Source organism: Tursiops truncatus, chromosome 7, assembly GCF_011762595.2.
Source record: "Tursiops truncatus isolate mTurTru1 chromosome 7, mTurTru1.mat.Y, whole genome shotgun sequence".
Taxonomy (NCBI): Eukaryota; Metazoa; Chordata; class Mammalia; order Artiodactyla; family Delphinidae; genus Tursiops; species Tursiops truncatus.
In genome coordinates, this window is record NC_047040.1 from 113,765,176 (window position 1) to 113,782,612 (window position 17,437).

General features: G+C 44.7%; 1 protein-coding gene across 1 annotated transcript in view; it reads right to left on the bottom strand.

Annotated features, from left to right (window-relative positions):
• Positions 1-17,437, bottom strand: part of CFAP221 (cilia and flagella associated protein 221) — an 83,436-nt gene that overhangs the window by 26,560 nt on the left and 39,439 nt on the right. The window contains exons 8-14 of the mRNA XM_019932333.3: positions 12,591-12,750; positions 10,298-10,418; positions 10,103-10,214; positions 9,832-9,940; positions 6,553-6,640; positions 5,009-5,098; positions 2,056-2,154 (exon numbers count right to left, since the gene is read on the bottom strand). Coding sequence (XP_019787892.2) covers positions 2,056-2,154; positions 5,009-5,098; positions 6,553-6,640; positions 9,832-9,940; positions 10,103-10,214; positions 10,298-10,418; positions 12,591-12,750 — 779 coding nt within the window. The remainder of the gene's footprint in view (positions 1-2,055; positions 2,155-5,008; positions 5,099-6,552; positions 6,641-9,831; positions 9,941-10,102; positions 10,215-10,297; positions 10,419-12,590; positions 12,751-17,437) is intronic.

The following is a 17,437-nucleotide window of genomic DNA, read 5'->3' on the forward strand; positions in this document are numbered from 1 at the left end:
TGTCCAAGATTGGAAAACTCATGAGAAGTAGCATCAAGATGGGAATGTAAACTGGTGCAGCCACTATGGAGAATAGTATGGAGGTTCCTCAAAGAACTACAAATAGAGCTGTGAAATGATCCAGCATTCCCACTCCTGGGCATACATCCGGACAAAACTCTAATTTGCAAAGATACATGCACCCCAATGTTCATAGCATCACTATTCACGATAGCCAAGACATGGAAACAACTTAAATGTCCACCAACAGAGGAATGGATAAAGACGATGTGGTCCATATACACAATGGAATACTACTCAGCCGTCAAAGAGGATGAAATAACGCCGTTTGCAGCAACATGGATGGACCTAGAGATTCTCATACTAAGTGAAGTAAGTCAGACAGAGAAAGACAAATACCACATGGTATCACTTACATGTGGAATCTAAAATATGACACAAAGGAACCTACCTACAAAACAGAAACAGATTCAGAGACGTAGAAAACAGACTTGTGGTTGCCAAGTGGGAGGGAGGGAGGGGGAGGGAAGAACTGGGAGTTTGGGATTAGCAGATGCGAGCTATTATCCATAGGACGGATAAACAACAAGGTCCTACTGTAGAGCACAGGGAACTATATCCAATACCCTGTGATAAACCATATGGAAAAGAATAAAAAAAAGAATATATATGTATAACGGAATCACTTTGCTGTACACCAGAAATTCACACAACATTGTAAATCAGCTATACTTGAATAAAAAACTTTTAAAAACCATAAAAAAAGAAGTAGCACCAAGAATGAAGGGCAAGAGACTTCCCTGGTGGTCCAGTGGTTAGGACTCTGTGCTTCCACTGCAGGGGGCACAGGTTTGATCCCTGGTTGGGGAACTAGATCCCACATGCTGCACGGTGTGACCAAAAATCAATCAATCCATCCATCCATCAATCAAATACATTTACTAGTGGAAAAAAAGAGTAAAATGATTATCTAAAATAAAAATGAAATAATTTATTAAAGAAAAAGAAAAAAGAATGAAGGGCAAGCAGTCTGTCTCCAGAGTCCGTGTCTCCACCGCTGGTCTCCCTGCCGGGGTGGGGGCAGGAGGGCTTCTGCCCCCCAGGCAGCCAGGCTCCAGTGGCTGGGACGAGAGGTCGACAGGCAGCATAAGATGCAAGAGGCACCCCAAGACGGCCAAGCGCTAGCGCTTACAGGACTGTTGGCTGGAGGAGGGGTAGGCTGGGCTGGCCGAAGGACAGGTGTGGGTGGAGGGAAGGGAGATGGGATGGGGTTTCAGGTGGTGTCCTGGGAGAAGAAGAGGACTGGGGCCACACAGAGGACTGGGACAGCTGCGGGGGGAGCGGAGCCAGGCCAGGGGGCCACCTCACACCCTTTGTGGACTGTAGAGGCCGAGGGGCACAGGAGCACCCCACTGTCCTCTCTAGAAATCACTAACCAGCATCCTTCCATACGGCCCAGCAATTCTGCTCCTAGGTGTACACGCCCCAGAGAACTGAAAACATGTCCACAAACTTGCACATAAATGTCTGTAGCGCCGTTATTCTCACCATGACAGCCAAAAGGTGAGAACAGCCCAAATGTTTCAACCGATGACTAGATAAAGAGTGTGGTATCTCCGTTCAAGGATGAATACTATTCATCCTGAAAAAGGAATGAGGTACTGAAACATGCTACACCGTGGATGAACCCTGAAAACATGTTAAGTGACAGAAGCCAGTTACGAAAGGCCATGTATTGTAGGATTCCGTGTATACGAAACGTCCAGAATAGGCAAATTCACAGAGGCAGAAAGTGAACAGGGGAGGGGGTGGGGGGTGGAGAGCGACTGCTGCTGGCGACCAGGCTTCTTTAAGCAGTGATAAAAACGCCCTAAAATCCGATAGTGGTGATGGCCGTACTCCACTAAAAACGACTGAACTGTACACTTTACAGGAGTGAATTTTAAGGCATGTGAATTGCATCTCAATAAAGCTGCTATAAAAAAAACTCACTGTTCAATTTCCCTGTGCTGATAACTAAAGAAATTAAATTTCCAACCTGGTGCTGAAACCTACCTTGCGTGCTGCTTGCTGAAACCGTCTCTGCGCCCAGAACCTGTTGACCCAAGTGTTATTTACGAGCGGATCAAAATTAGGATGAAATTCCCTGGTTTTCTGTGAACACAAAATATAGGTGCATGTTAGATTTAAATTTTAACTCCTGGCATAAAAGCATTTAATAAAAATGTTTCAGAGTTGGATCCCAAACCAAGTTATTATTTGTTCTTCCATTTAATGAGCACTTATTAAGCACTTTTGGTGTACACAGCATTATAGGGAATACTTCTTGGGTTAGGGACCAAAAGTGGAAGACAAGATTTGGGTTTCAAGAAATGTACAATCTAGGGACTTCTCTGGTGGCGTACTGGATAAGAATCTACCTGCCAGTGCAGGGGACACAGGTTCGATCCCCGGTCTGGGAAGATCCCACATGCCGCGGAGCAACTAAGCCCCGTACGCCACCACTATTGAGCCTGCACTCTAGAGCTCACGAGCCACAACTACTGAAGCCCACGTGCCTAGAGCCCGTGCTCCACAACAAGAGAAGCCACTACAATGAGAAGCCCGCACCCTGCAACAAAGAGTAACCCCCCTTGCCGCAACTAGAGAAAGCCCGCGCACAGCAACAAAGACCCAACACAGCCAAAAATAAATAAATAAATACATTTATATTAAAAAAAAAAGAAATGTACAATCTAATCTCATTTTCCAAGTGATTCACAATGCCACATCTATCATATATCAAGACTCGATACATATGTGGATCTGCTTCTGTCCTTCTATTTGGTTTCATTTCTCTTTTGCCTATCCGTACGCCAATAATACCACACTGCCTTAATGATCCAACTTGGTCAAAAAGCTTTGTCTCCTTCAGAGAAAGTCCTCTCCCCCGGTTTATTCATTTTAAGTTAAAAAAATTCTTGAGCCTTTCTTCTTTCATATATATACGTATATACACATAATATTCATGTTCATGTTGTGTATATATACATATATATGTACTTAAAGAGTTATAAAATTCCATGACAAAGCCTACTGAGGTACTAATTGGGATTGCATTTAATCTGTAGATCAATTTGGAAAAAGGTAACATCTTTACATGCTTATTCTCTTCCATAAGACATCTATAAATATCTTTCAATTTATTTAGATCTTTGTTATTGTTTTAATGTAAAGTTTGTAATTGTTAGATTTGCTTCTAGGTACTTGCTTGCTATTATAAATCACATGTCTATTAAAGTATATGTTAACGTTTCATTTCTTGTATATGAAAATACAGTAGATATTCTTGTATAATGATTTTATCTGCAATTCCCAAATTCTCTTACAAATTCAGTAGGTTTAATTAATCTGGCAATAGACGCTTTTAGATTTTCTACAATCATGGTTAATTATATCATATAAAATCAATGATCTTTTTATTTCTTTCTCTCCAATACTTATAACTTTTCTTGTATCTTTCTCTTATCATACTGTACTATCCAGAACCTCTAACACAATATTGAATAAAAGAGTTTGTACTTGCTTGTATATACAGTACCTCTAATTTTTCGCCAATTAGAATGACTTTTACTGTAATTTTTTTGAAAAATCAATTTATGAGTTTACAAAAGCTTCTGTTTCCCTCATTTGTTAAGAGTTTTCTTTTTGGAAAACTGTGACTATTACATCAAAAAAAAAAAGAAAGAAAGAACGAAATGTACAGTCTAGAGAGGAAGAATAAAGTCACACAGAAATCAGAACCCTGCGTCGGGTGCTGGGATGCTGCAGAAGCAGGAGGCCAGACCGTGTGGTCCCCAGTGGAGCCCACGCACCGGGGGCACAAGCGTGTGTGGGTCAGTAATGACTGGGAAGGAAAGGGTGTCTGGGGGTGTCGTGACGCCGGCCAGAGCCTTGGGCGCTGCAGGTCACTGAACAGGGGAGCAACGTGAAGACAGTTATCGGAAGTGAGTCAGTCTTGCGTTGGCCCGGGCAGTGGGCCATGGAGGAGACGGCAGAGGGGCGGAACACAAACGATTCACCTGCAGGATGAGCTGAGGGTGAGCCGTGAAGGTGGACCGGGGGATGGCCTCGTGGAAGAGCGATTAGCACAACTGTGTGGCCAGATGAGATGGGGCGGGGCGGGGGGGGGGGGGGGGGGGGAAAGAGGTAAAAACAGTGCAGGCGTGCAGACCCAGAAGAGAAAACTGAGAATGGTGGAGGTGGGGAGACTGGGAAGCATTTTTTCGTTGTTAAAATTAAAAATTGGGGTAAACAACAAGGTCCTACTGTAGAACACAGGGAACTATATTCACTATCCTGTGATAAAACATAATGGAAACGAATGTGAAAAAGAATGTATATATATGTATAAGTGAATCACTTCTGTACAGCAGAAATTAACACAACATTGTAAATCAGCTATGCTTCAAAAAAATTTCTTTAAGTAAAAAAAATTAAAAATTGGGGTTTTAACCAGAAACTATCACATGACAGAGGAAACTCCGGGGGGTGGGGTGGCTACTGTCCCCACTTCACGTTTGAGGACACCAGGGCACGAGGGCTCAGAGGGCTCTTCCCGGGTCCCAAATCTGAGGTGGAGCTGGGACCAGAGCTCTGGCGTCTGACTGGCTGTCTTCTTACAAGGGGAGGGGAGGGGGCCAGGAACCCACCCAGGGACCCACCCTGAGGACCTGCGGACAGGGGCATGGGCAGCAAAGGGGAAGAACAAAGGAGACCAAGAGGAGAAATCGGAGGTGTGGGAAGCAGGGGGCCCATATACAAGGCTGTTAATTTCAAGGGAAACAACTACAAATTGATGCCTGACTTGTGGATATGTCATAAGAAAAAACACCCCGAAAGGTAAGCAAATTAAAAACTATTAAAAATCTCTTGGTAAAAGGATTTCTATAAAATTGTTTATATGCTTAAAAAATAAGCATATAAAGAGCTCCTGATAATTAGATTCCAAATAAAGAAAGTTACTTACTTCTTCCAGGTCGCGTACAACCCGTTTCGGGTGAACTTCTGTCTTGAGTCGCTGGAATTCGTCATCCAAAACAGGATCTCCTCTATCTAGCTGGGATTTTCAATCATCAAAAATGTTAAAATGGAATACAAAGGCACACAACTGTATTTCTCTTTGAAACTGGTAGAAACCCATTAAGCCATTGGTCAAAGGCACGTGATCCCTTCCCTTTCCTGGGTGGTGGAAGTTGGGGGTCTGTCCCTTCCGTGGAGAGGTGTCCCCGCCGCCTGCTCCCTGGCCCCCGAGCAATCTCCCCTACCCCGGAGCCACTGGCACTGCCTGGTCGCTCCCAGGAAGGCCGCCGGGCTTGGCTCAGTGTCTCCCCACACCTGCCTCCACGGTAAGAGGGCCGTGCACCTGCACACATGTGTTAGCTCTTGCCTCTCTGTGGTTTTTATTATTTCTGTGTTAGGTAACTTCTAAAACTAGCTTGGCTTTCAGGTATGCTGTTCACAAACATTTTTATAGACTAAATCGGAAGAAATCTGACCAAAACATTAACACCCTACTCGAAAATGAGAGGATCTACTGGAGAGAACAGGGAACTCTACTCAATATTTTGTAATAACCTCTAAGGGAAAAGAATCTGAAAAAGAATAGATGTGTGTGTGTGTGTGTGTGTGTGTGTGTGTAACTGAATCACTGAGCTGTATACCTGAAACTAACACAATGTAAATCAACTCTACTGCAATCAAAGAAAACAAGAAATAACAGATGTCTACGATTGTCACCAGGGTGGTGAGCTGTCCCGTCTGATTTGCACGCAGCAGGAGGTTGAGTTTGAGACGGGGGACCTTAGGTTCAAAATACAGATTCCGTGGGGAGAGACCCTGAACTCCAGGACGACTAAAAGTCAAATAAAATAGAGGGAATTTAAAGACGGGATTGGCAAACGCGTTGTTAGACGAAAGAGGAGGGAGACTTCTTGTGCCTCTACTTAGACTCCACTCACTTACGATGAGCACTCAGAATGTAGCACTACTGGCCGCCGCCCCCGAGGGTCTGGGCCGCGCGGTTCCCGTGCCCACTTGCTCTGCACCCTCCCTCCCTCTCGCTTTTGCTCGGTTTCCTGCCACAGGGCGCGGCCTCCAGCTTTGGTCTGGACTTGGCTCTGGCTTCGCTCCTGGTCACCGTCTCTGGGTCTCTCTTACCTTCGTGCTCTGCAGCTCACGCCCAGCATTCCAGCCCAGACCGGAGCCATTCCCTGCCTCTAAGTTGGGCGCCTTTCTCCTCTTTACTGCTTTTCAAACGTATACCGTGTCTTCTAGGAAGCTTTCCAGCTAGATGAGTCCCCTGCTAGCTGGACTCTGAAGGCCCACACTGCTCAGCAGTGGTCTCGGTGACAGTTACAGGCAGCCTCGATTTACAGTTAACCGAGGGCTGGTTATCAGCCTCCCGTCCCAACTTAATTGTAAGGTTTTCTCTCCTTATATGACATCTTGCATGCAGCAGGAATTAACAATGTTTAGTGAAATAAATGACATCGAATTAGCAGTGATTCTGACCTTGTATTTGTTGTTTACTCTCTGCCGCTCCTCAGTAAGGTCTTTTTTGAATTTAAGGGACATGTGATCTTTACCGAGGTGTACCTGCCTGGGGAGAAAAAAACCAGCTTCCAGAACCCATCAGAATACCATAGTCGACTTCAGGATGGAGTGTCTTAGCCATACTGCACAGCTGAAGAGGGAGGACACACCGTGGCGCAGAGAAGCTGCAGAGACCACAGCAACACAACTCGGGTGAATAATGTGTCCACAAGACGAAGCTCAGCTTCTAGTGACACACACCAAAATATTTATGGATAGAGAAACCTGGATGCTCAACCCCAGTCGCCATCAGGGAAATGCAAATCAAAAGCACAGTGATGGACCACTACTGCACACCCCCTTGGGTGACGATTCATGATGATGACGGTGACAACAATCATAATGAAGGGAAAGAACAGGAATGCCAAGGAGGGGGAGAAACTGGAAGCTTCGCACGTTGCGGGTGGGAATGTAAACTGCTGCAGCCGCGTAGAGCACAGCTTGGCCGTTCTCAAAAAGGTAAACATACAATGACCGTACGACCCAGCGATTCCTCTCTTACGCATACACCCAAGTGTCCTGAAAAGATAAGTTCCCACAAAAACCTGTATATAAATGTTCGTAGCAGCATTATTTAAAATAGCCAAGAGGTGGAAACCACCCAAGTGTCCATCAACTGATGAGTGAATAAACACAATGTAGTATGTCCCTAAAATAGAATCTTATTCAGCCATAAACATGAATGAAGTACTGACAGGTGCTGTGATGTGGATGAAGCTTGAACACACGAATGGTGGAAGAAGCCAGTTACTAAAGGCCATGTGTCCCACGATTGCATTCATGTGAAATAAGGGGCAATGTCACAGAGACAGAAAGCGGATTAGTGGTCGCCAGGGGCTGGGGAAAGAGGACGGGGCGTGACTGCTTCATGCTTATGACGGGCTTCCTTTCTGGAGGGATGAAAATGTTCTGGAAAAAAGTGGTGACCGTTGCACAACACCGTGAACGTGCTAATAATTTCTTGTACACTTTAAAATGGTTAAAATGGTTCATTTTATGTGATGTGAATTTCATCACACTTAAAACACCTCTGGTATGTAATGTACCCATCATGGAGTCTGACATGTGTTCAAAGTATATAGTCACAGAGTTCCCTGGAGGTCCAGTGGTTAGGATTCTCGGCTTTCACCGCCGAGGGCCTGGGTTCGATCCCTGGTTGGGGAGCTAAGATCCCGAAAGCTGCACGGCGTGGCCAAAAAAAAAAGAGAACAAAACAAGGATACAGTAGCTGTGGTTTTTAAAGTTCTGGAGAACTGTCTTAGATTAAAGGAAACTAAAGAGATATGGAAACTACACACAAATTGTATGATCTTTGATTGGACCTTGGATTCCCCACTTTAAAACCCAAAACCCCCTGGTATAAGAGTCATTACTGGGACAACAAGGTAAATCTGCATATAGGCTGATTATTTGGTGCTTCATCAATGGTAAACCTCTTGGACGTGATTATGGTGATGTTGGAGAGCGTCCCTGCTTTTCGGAGCTACATGCTAAAGCCTTTAGGGGCGAGGGTTCATGGCACTTGTACCTGCAACTCGCTTTCAAAGGGCTCAGGGGGATAAAGGGGGTGTCTGCGCCTGTGCATTTGTGCGCGTGTGCACGCGCGTGGCGTTAACCACTGACCCTACATCAATGTGTGTGCCTCTTACTGGCGGGGTTAAAATCTTTCAACAAAAAAGTAGGGAGAAAGTATTAAGTGAACAACACATGATCAAAAGTAAATTTAGGGGGCTTCCCTGGTGGGGCTGTGGTTGAGAGTCCGCCTGCCGATGCAGGGGACACGGGTTCGTGCCCCGGTCTGGGAAGATCCCACGTGCCGCGGAGCGGCTGGGCCCGTGAGCCATGGCCGCTGAGCCTGCGCGTCCGGAGCCTGTGCTCCGCAACGGGAGAGGCCACAACAGTGAGAGGCCCGCGTACTGCAAAAAAAAAAGTGAATTTAGGGACTTCCCTGGTGGTGCAGTGGTTAAGAATCGCCTGCCAATGCAGGGAACACGGGTTTGAGCCCTGGTCCAGGAAGATCCCACATGCCGCGGATCAACTAAGTCCACGCGCCACAACTACTGAGCCCGCGCACCTGGAGCCCGTGCTCTGCAACAAGAGAAGTCACCACAATGAGAAGCCCACGCACTGCAACGAAGACCCAACACAGCCCAAAACAAATAAATAGATAGATAAATAAATAAATAAACAAAAAACAAAATTTAGGATGTGATTTTGAGTCTGTTACAAAGAAGCATACGTGGAAGGGAAAACACGAGGGTTAACGGTGGTCACTGTACTAACAGTGATTTTTTTTTTCCTCTTCTACACTCAAAATAAAATCTCCAAGTTTCTACAATGACAATGTGTCCACTTTTTTTACAACAGGGAAAGAGTATTTTTAAAAAATGGTCCTGGGTAACCTGGCATACGCCCTGTTCAACTGAGGCCAGACCCCGAGTACAGGCTCACACAGGATTCTGTGAATCCACAGAAGGGGCTGTTTCTCCTGAGGGGGTGGCAGGGTGGGGACACCTGGGCCGGCCCCAGAGCTCAGGGTGCGTGGCCTGTCTGGGCGGCATGTGGGCTCTTAGCTCCCCGACCAGGGATGGGACCCGTACCCTCTGCAGTGGAAGCCCAGAGTCTTAACCACTGGACCGCCAGGGAAGTTCCTCCAGGAGTCTCCGTTTGAACTCAGTTTAAGAGTTTCTAAAGTTACTTCAGCTGAATCTGTACACGTAGATATGCCTGGTATGATGTGGTAAAAATTTGTAAAAAGGGTTCCATTTTGTTTGCAGGAGCGCAAAGAAGAAGCCTCGCATCTGAGTTTGAAAACCTCCACCGGGAGCCTCCCCGAGCCCAGCCTGCACTGCCGGGATCCCCGGATGGCCTCTGAGGCACACAGCCCAGGACACAGGGGGCTCGGGGTGGGGTGAGAGGTGACGGGGCAAGACCCGGGGTGCCTGTCACCCAGATCGGTCCTGAGCAAGGGGGGTGCACTCTGGCTCTGCCACTGGTCATGCTTAGGAAACAGCATGGTTTGGTCACATTAGTTTATTCCCAAAAGAAACTTCACTCTGAAACAGAAGGTCCATTAAAGGGGAGAGAATAATCAAAATTTTCAAAGGGCATAAAAAGGTATTACATTTCATTGTGTCTCATGTCTCATGGATTACCAAAACCACCGTCACTTGATGCAAATAATTGTGCGATATTTACCACTTAAGGTGATTTCTGAGCTCTTCGTAAGTGTTCTGTCTGACTTTCTGTTCAAAGAGTGTTTCCTTCATCTGTCTTGTTTTTGAAACCTCAGTGCCTTGGTCCAAAACTGAGGGAGGGAGCAAACACGATTATACCAGTAATCAAATCAGAATCACTGGCTGAGAGAAAAACACATTTCTAATGGCAAAACAAAACAGCGATCTAACTGAGTTTTGCTGCTGCTTCAGATTCTGCCCAGGGGCTGATTTACGGAGGATCAACTGCTTACCTTCTCTTAATTCTTTAATCTTCAATTTTCCCGGTTCTTGGTTTAGAACAGTTGCCACAGCAAATGGATTCGATAAATCTACTGGAAATCTCAAGTTCTGATATTCGATTTCCTGAGACCAAACCAGGAGGGAAAAGTCATTATTTGCCTTCTCTGTCATTCCTTCCATCGTGGTTCACATAACGCCCACTTTACCTTAATCTTGGGAGGCTTTGCCTTTGCTGGCAATCGGTGAAAATGTACATGTGTCCTTGCCTTTTCTGGAGGAACAACTACTTTCCTAGAAAGAGTATTGAATCTTTCAAATTCTTCTAACCTAGAGTTGAAAACAGATTATTAAATTAGTATGTAATGCAACAACTCAAGGCTCCTAATTTTAGTTCTTTCCAATAATACCATGACTTATAGTCCATTAAATATCAATACTATATCTAAACTAAAAATCAATCTGAGTGCTAAAACAGTGGTTTACTAAAATAAATGCAAGGTCAGGATAACAGAGCATAATCATATACAAACAGCTGCTCGATGGCTGTTTTCCTTATGTTCTCAAAGAACCTAACAAGTGGAAAACAGGACATGCTGAAAAATGCTCTCAGCGTCCAGCATAATCATTTCTGGGCTGTTGGATTTCCACAGCTAAATTTACTTACCACATTTAAAAACTCTTACATTGATTTATGTTCCTAGTAAAAGAATAATTTTTCCCACTGTTTGTAGCAAGATCTTTAAAAAAAAAAAGTGATTCAGGTTAATGTTTGAGATCTTTTCTGTGAATGAAAACTGCTTTAAACATAGGCAGGTATAGACAGGGCTGCTTCCATGTCTGCAGAAGCTGCTTATTCATCATGAGATGTAGTAGAACCACGTATGTTTATGAATGCTACCCATGAAAGCATTTTCTTAAGCAAGAATGTGTGAACACGTGTTTGGTGGGATGACACGTGTCCATGACGTTACAGAGGTAAGATGAGAGACTGCGACCATTCATGCATTCTGACATGCCAGGTGCATTGGCCTAGTGCCTACTGACCCGGCCCCACTGCACAACACGGGCCATAGGCCTGCGATCCCAAACTTAACGTGGCCTGTGTGAGAGTCCTGAAAGGTCACGGCACGGGAGAACCTGTCCACACTGACTGACGCGCTGTGAGGTGCAGGGACAAGTGAGCTGTGGCCCGGCATCTGCATCTCAACAGAGCTCTGATACCACCTCTGCCGTAAATATCTGGGAAACAACCCCAAATTTCTGAGGGTGTTAAAAACCAGTCTCCTAAAGCAACCATACTCCAATGAAAATTAACAGCAACAGCAAAAAGCCCAGTCTCCTTAGGAAGTCTAATTGCTAGTGTTAAGGATGGAAATGAGAAAACGAGAAACCAAAGAGGTATGTGGAATTGGCAGTGCCAAAGTCAGGACATACGTGAGTGCATCCATCACGTACCCAACTCTGAAACAGAAAAGCAACTATGACACCTTCAGAACACACTGCAGCTGGGTCACTTTTCACCTTCCTGGTGGAATGTCTGTTCTAGCCCCACCTGCAGCCTGGGGAGACACGGTCCTGGAAAACATCAAGAGTGCTCTAAACAAGACGTTAAACTCCAGTTGGGAAACCAAAACATCAGTTAGGAAAGGTCTGCTCCCACTCTCGTACGGAGCCTGGGCCGCGCACTGTGCCATTGCATGTACGAACACGCCTGTGGAAGTCAAGGTCAAAGAGGGGCAAGTCAACGTCCCACTCAGGCGATGCCGTTAAGGAGGCAGTTTGTGTGTCGCAGCACGTGACCCGAGCTGGCCAGTGGCGTTCTGCTCGGCCAGTAACTGACACCAGAAGAATGAGCACTGCTTTTCAGTTACATCCAATGCCACTTCTTCATCGGCTGACTCATGTTAGTTCTACTGTGGGAACTTCCAAGATTTGGGTTCAGCGGGCCACACGAAGAGTCTATAGTTGACTTGAGCTGCTTTGGCTCTTTAGAAAAAGAATAATAACATAAATATGTAATAAACCGTGGAGTTAGTTCTTATTTTGATACTAGGTTGTTACTCCACTTTATTTAATATGCCTAATGATATTACTGTGTGATGTGTACCTGTGCATGGAGGGGAGAGGAGAAAATCAAACTTTTTCTTTATCGTTTTCAAAATATTTGTAAGGGTTTTCCAAGATTGGGGTTTCTACTGTGAAATTTTCCTTTCCTCAGTCATCTCTTCCCCTCTTGCCAGAAGCAACTACAGCTCCAAGTGCAGAGCTATCCTCTGCATTGCTGTTGTATCTTAAGTGTATTTTATGAAGGTTCATCGTTTAAATCAGTTTTTAAAACTGACATAGAATTGACAGAAAACAGTATATTAGTTTCAGGCATAGTAAGTACGCTTTTGATGGCATTCTGCTACAAGAAAGAAACACAGAATGGAAGGAAGGAAGACCTGGGCTTTTGAAAAAGTTTGAAGAATACACAGAAGCCCCCCAAGGCAGCCGTACTTTAAAGCCATATTGGGGTAGCACGTGCCGGTGAAGACACACTCGTATGGTTGCGAGTTGAACTGTGCAATCCACAGCTGCACTTTTATCTGTGCGATCCCACACTGAAAGGGGGTAAACGTCACTGTCACATCCATCTTCCCGTTCGCTGGTATTATTCCTGGGAGGAAAGACATGAGAAAACGTGATGCGTTCTCTTCCTGCCAAGTCCCAGCAAAGAGGCTGACACACACACACATCCCCCACACATACCGTACACACACACCCCATACACACACACCCCATACACACACCCCCCCACACACTATACACACACACCACACACACACCATACACACACACCACACACATACCACACACACACACCACACACACACTATACACACACACCACACACACACCATACACACACACCACACACATACCACACACACACACCACACACACACTATACACACACACCACACACACACACCATACACACACACTATACACACACCACACACACACCATACACACACACACCACACACACACCACCACACACACACACACACCATACACACACACCACACAGACACACCACACACACACACACCACACACACACCATAAACACACACACCCCCCACACACACCATACACACACACACCCCACACACCACACACACCATACACACACACCCACACACACCACACACACCATATACACACACCACACATACACACCATACACACACACACCATACACACACACACCATACACACACACCATACACACACACCACACACACCACACCATACACACACACACACCATACACACACACACACCCCCCACACCACACACACACACCATACACACACACACCATATACACACACACCACACCACACACACCACACACACAAATACATTCTCCCCGTGAGAAGCACCGGTGTTTCTACTATCTTTATACAGTCTTTTCATTAAATACACGTGAATCAACTGCTGCATGTTTACACTGATCTTATTTATCCAACTACTACCTTAATTCTTTATAATAACAACTCGATTGTGTCAGTTATATAAACATATACCTATCAATCAGCGTTACTGACTCAGAAGTGAATTCCCAGAACCATAATCTTTAAGCTAATTCCCACATGTCAATGTTCATGCTGTAAGCCACAAGGAAAAGCAAGGAACACACATAAAAGCTCGTGTCCAAATTATTCAGTTCCCTATATTTTTGTGTAATTTGATTCTCTCCTTTCAAATCTTCAGGATGGATGACTGTTCTCTCCAAAGTCAGCTATCACACGATGTTTATTTCTCCTTTGTATCTCTGGCGCCAGCAGGGCTTGGAACCCAGTAAGTGTTCAAAAAACGTGGAAAAGAAAATAAAAGGCAGGGAGGGAGGGAGGATCCATGCCCTAAGTGTGAGAGGGGCTAATGTTTCTGACTTCCACTGAAGGCTCTCTGGTTTGCTTTCTAGGTGGTTCCCTCTGTCCGGTGCATCGGGCCTTCCTATGGCCCCTGCAGAGGCCTTGTACCCCCTCATAAAAGCCTGGCACCCCCCTTCCCATCCATGGCCTCTGAATCGTGGTCCACCCTCTGCCTTTCTCTCTGTGCCAACCGCACAGCCCTTTCCTTCAGCCATCCAAGCACTCACTGAGCACTGCTGGGTGCCAGGCACTCTTTTAGGCATTTGAGATACAGCAATAAACAAAGCAAAGTCCCAGAGTTCCCAGAGTTTACATGCTAGTCGGGATAGCAAACAAAAAGAAATAAGCAAGTGAAGATAAACTCTCAAGTCATGGCATGAGTACAGAGCAGGACTTGGGGAAGCAAGTGAAGCACAAGGAGCTGTCTGAGCGCCGGGGACATCAGGCTCAGGTGAAGAGGAGAGCGGCCTCTGCTCCAATCCCCAGACACGGGCTCCTGCACCCCAGGGCCTTGGCATCGCCGTTCCCCGACCTGGAAAGCCCTTCCTCCAAGTCTTCTTTCAGCCGCTGATTCCCACCCCTGAAACCATCTCTCTGCCGTCTGCCTCCCCTACTAAGTCTCACAAAAGCAAGTGCCTGCTCCTTACAGGTGTCCCAGCTCCGTACATAAAACTTCAAAGGCTGCGCCAGCCTATGTGTTACAGCACCACCCCCAGGAGCCTCCACCCCCGACACTCCATCACCCTGCGATCCCCGGGTGCCACCCCAGCTGTCACCCTGCTATGTTTACCAGTCGCCCAACTAGACTGCAAGCCCCTAAGGCAGACACCAGGCCCCAGAGCTCTTTTATCTTCCCAGATCCCAGGCACGGTGCTTCAGAAAACTACAGAAAACCCTAAAGACTCCGCCAAAAACACCTGTTAGAATTAATTTAAAAAGTCAGTAAAGTTGCAGGATACAAATCAATATAGAAAAATCACTTGTGTTTCTATACACCAACAACAAACCATCAGAAAGTGAAATTAAGAAAACAATCCCACTGGGGACTTCGCTGGTGGCACAGTGGTTAAGAATCCGCCTGCCGATGCGGGGAACACTGGTTTGATCCCTGGTCTGGGAGGATCCCACATGCCGCAGAGCAGCTGGGCCCGTGAGCCACAACTACTGAGCCTGCTCTCTGGAGCCCACGAGCCACAACTACTGAGCCCGCGAGCCACAACTGCTGAAGCCCGCTAGCCCTTGCGCCCGTGCTCCGCAACAAGAGAAGCCACCGCAATGAGAAGCCCACACACCGCAATGAAGAGTAGCCCCCGCTCGCCGCAACTAGAGAAAGCCCGCACACAGCAATGAAGACCCAACACAGCCAAAAATAAAATAAAAATTAAAACCAAAACAATCCCATTTACAATAGCAACACAAAGAATAAAATACCTAGGAATAAATTTTTTCCAGTTTTATTGAGAAATAATTGACATACATTTCTGTATAAGTTTAAGGTACACAGCATGATGGTTTGATTTACATATTTGTGAAACGATGACCACAACAGGTTTAATTAATGTTTACTATCTCAAATAGATACAATAAGAAGAAAAGAAAAAATTCTTCTTGTGATGAGGCCTAAATTTAACCAAGGAAGTGAAAGACCTGTACACTATAAGACATTGATGAAAGAAATTGAAGAAGACACAAATAAATGGAAAGATATTCCATGTTCATGGATTAGAAGAATTAATATTGTTAAAATGTCCATGCTATCCAAAGAGATATACAAATTCAATGCAACCTTATCAGACTTCTAATGGTACTTTTCGTAGAAATAGAACAAACAATTCTAAAATTTGTATGGAATCACAAAAGACTCAGAGTAGCTAAGACAATCTTGGGATAGAATGGAGCTAAAGCATCATGCTTTGTGATTTCAAATCCTATCACAAAGCTACAGTAATCAAAATAGAATGATAGTGACATAAAGATAGATAAATAGATTTATGGAAAAGAACAGAGAGCCCAGGAATAAACCCATGCATACGTGGTCAATTAATTGGCAACAAAGGATCCCAGAACATACACAGGGGAAAGGACAGTCTCTTCAATAAATAGTGTTGGGAAAACTTAACAGCCACATGTAAGAGAACAAAACTGAACCACTATCTTATACCACATACAAAAGTGAATGTGGGAAGCGGATTACTTAGGAGTTTGGGATTGACATGTACACACTACTGTATATAAAACAGACAACCAACAAGGACCTACTGTATAGCACAGGGAACTCTACTCAATGGTTTGTAATAACCTATAAGGGAAAATAATCTAAAAAAGAATATATATATGAATGTATAACTGAATCACTTTGCTGTACACCCTACCCTAACACAACATTGTAAATCAACTATATTTCAATAAAAATTTAAAACATTAAAAAACATGATTTCAAAGTGGATTAAAGACTTGAATGTAAGACTTGACCATAAAACTCCTAGAACAAAACACAGAAAAAAGCTCCCTGACACGGGTCTCGGCAATGATTTTGGGGATTTGATACCAAAAGCAAAAGCAACAAAAGCAAAAATAAACAAGTGAGACTACATCAAATTCAAAAGCTTCTGCACAGTAAAGGAAACCATCAACAAAATGAAAAGGCAACCTATGGAATGGAAGGAAATATTTGCAAACTACGTATCCAGTCAGGCATGAACACCCCAGATATACAAGGATCTCATATAACTCAGTAGCAGAAAAACCCAAATAACCCAATTTTTTTCCATGAGCAAAGGACCTGAATAAACATTTTTCCAAAGAAGATATACAAATGGCCAACAGGTACGTGTTCAACAACACTAATCATCAGGGAAATGCAAATAAAAACATAATGAGATATCACCTCACACCTATTAGAATGGCTATTATCGAAAAGAAGAGATAACAAATCCTGGTGAGGGTGTGGAGAAAAGGGAGCCCTGTGCACTGTTGGAAATACAAGCTGGCACAGCCACTACAGAGAACAGTATGGAGGTTCCTCAAAACGTTAAAAAAAAATAGAACTACCATATGGTCCAGCAATCCTACATCTGGGTATATATGCAAAGGAAATGAAATCATTATTTTGAAGAGATAGCTGTACTCCTATGTTCATTGCAGCATTATTCACAATATCCAAGGTATGGAAACAATCTGTGTCCATCAACAGTTGAATGGAAAAGAAGATGTGGTACATATATACAATGGAATATTATTCAGCCTTAAAAAAGAAGGAAACCCCGCTATTTACGACAATATGTACGAACCTGGAGGGCATTATGCTGAGTAAAATAAGCCAGACAGAGACAAAGACTGCATGGTATCGCTTATATGCATATCTAAAAGAAAAAAGCCCAGTTCTTAGAAACAGAGAGTAGAAAAGTGACTTCCAGGGGCTGA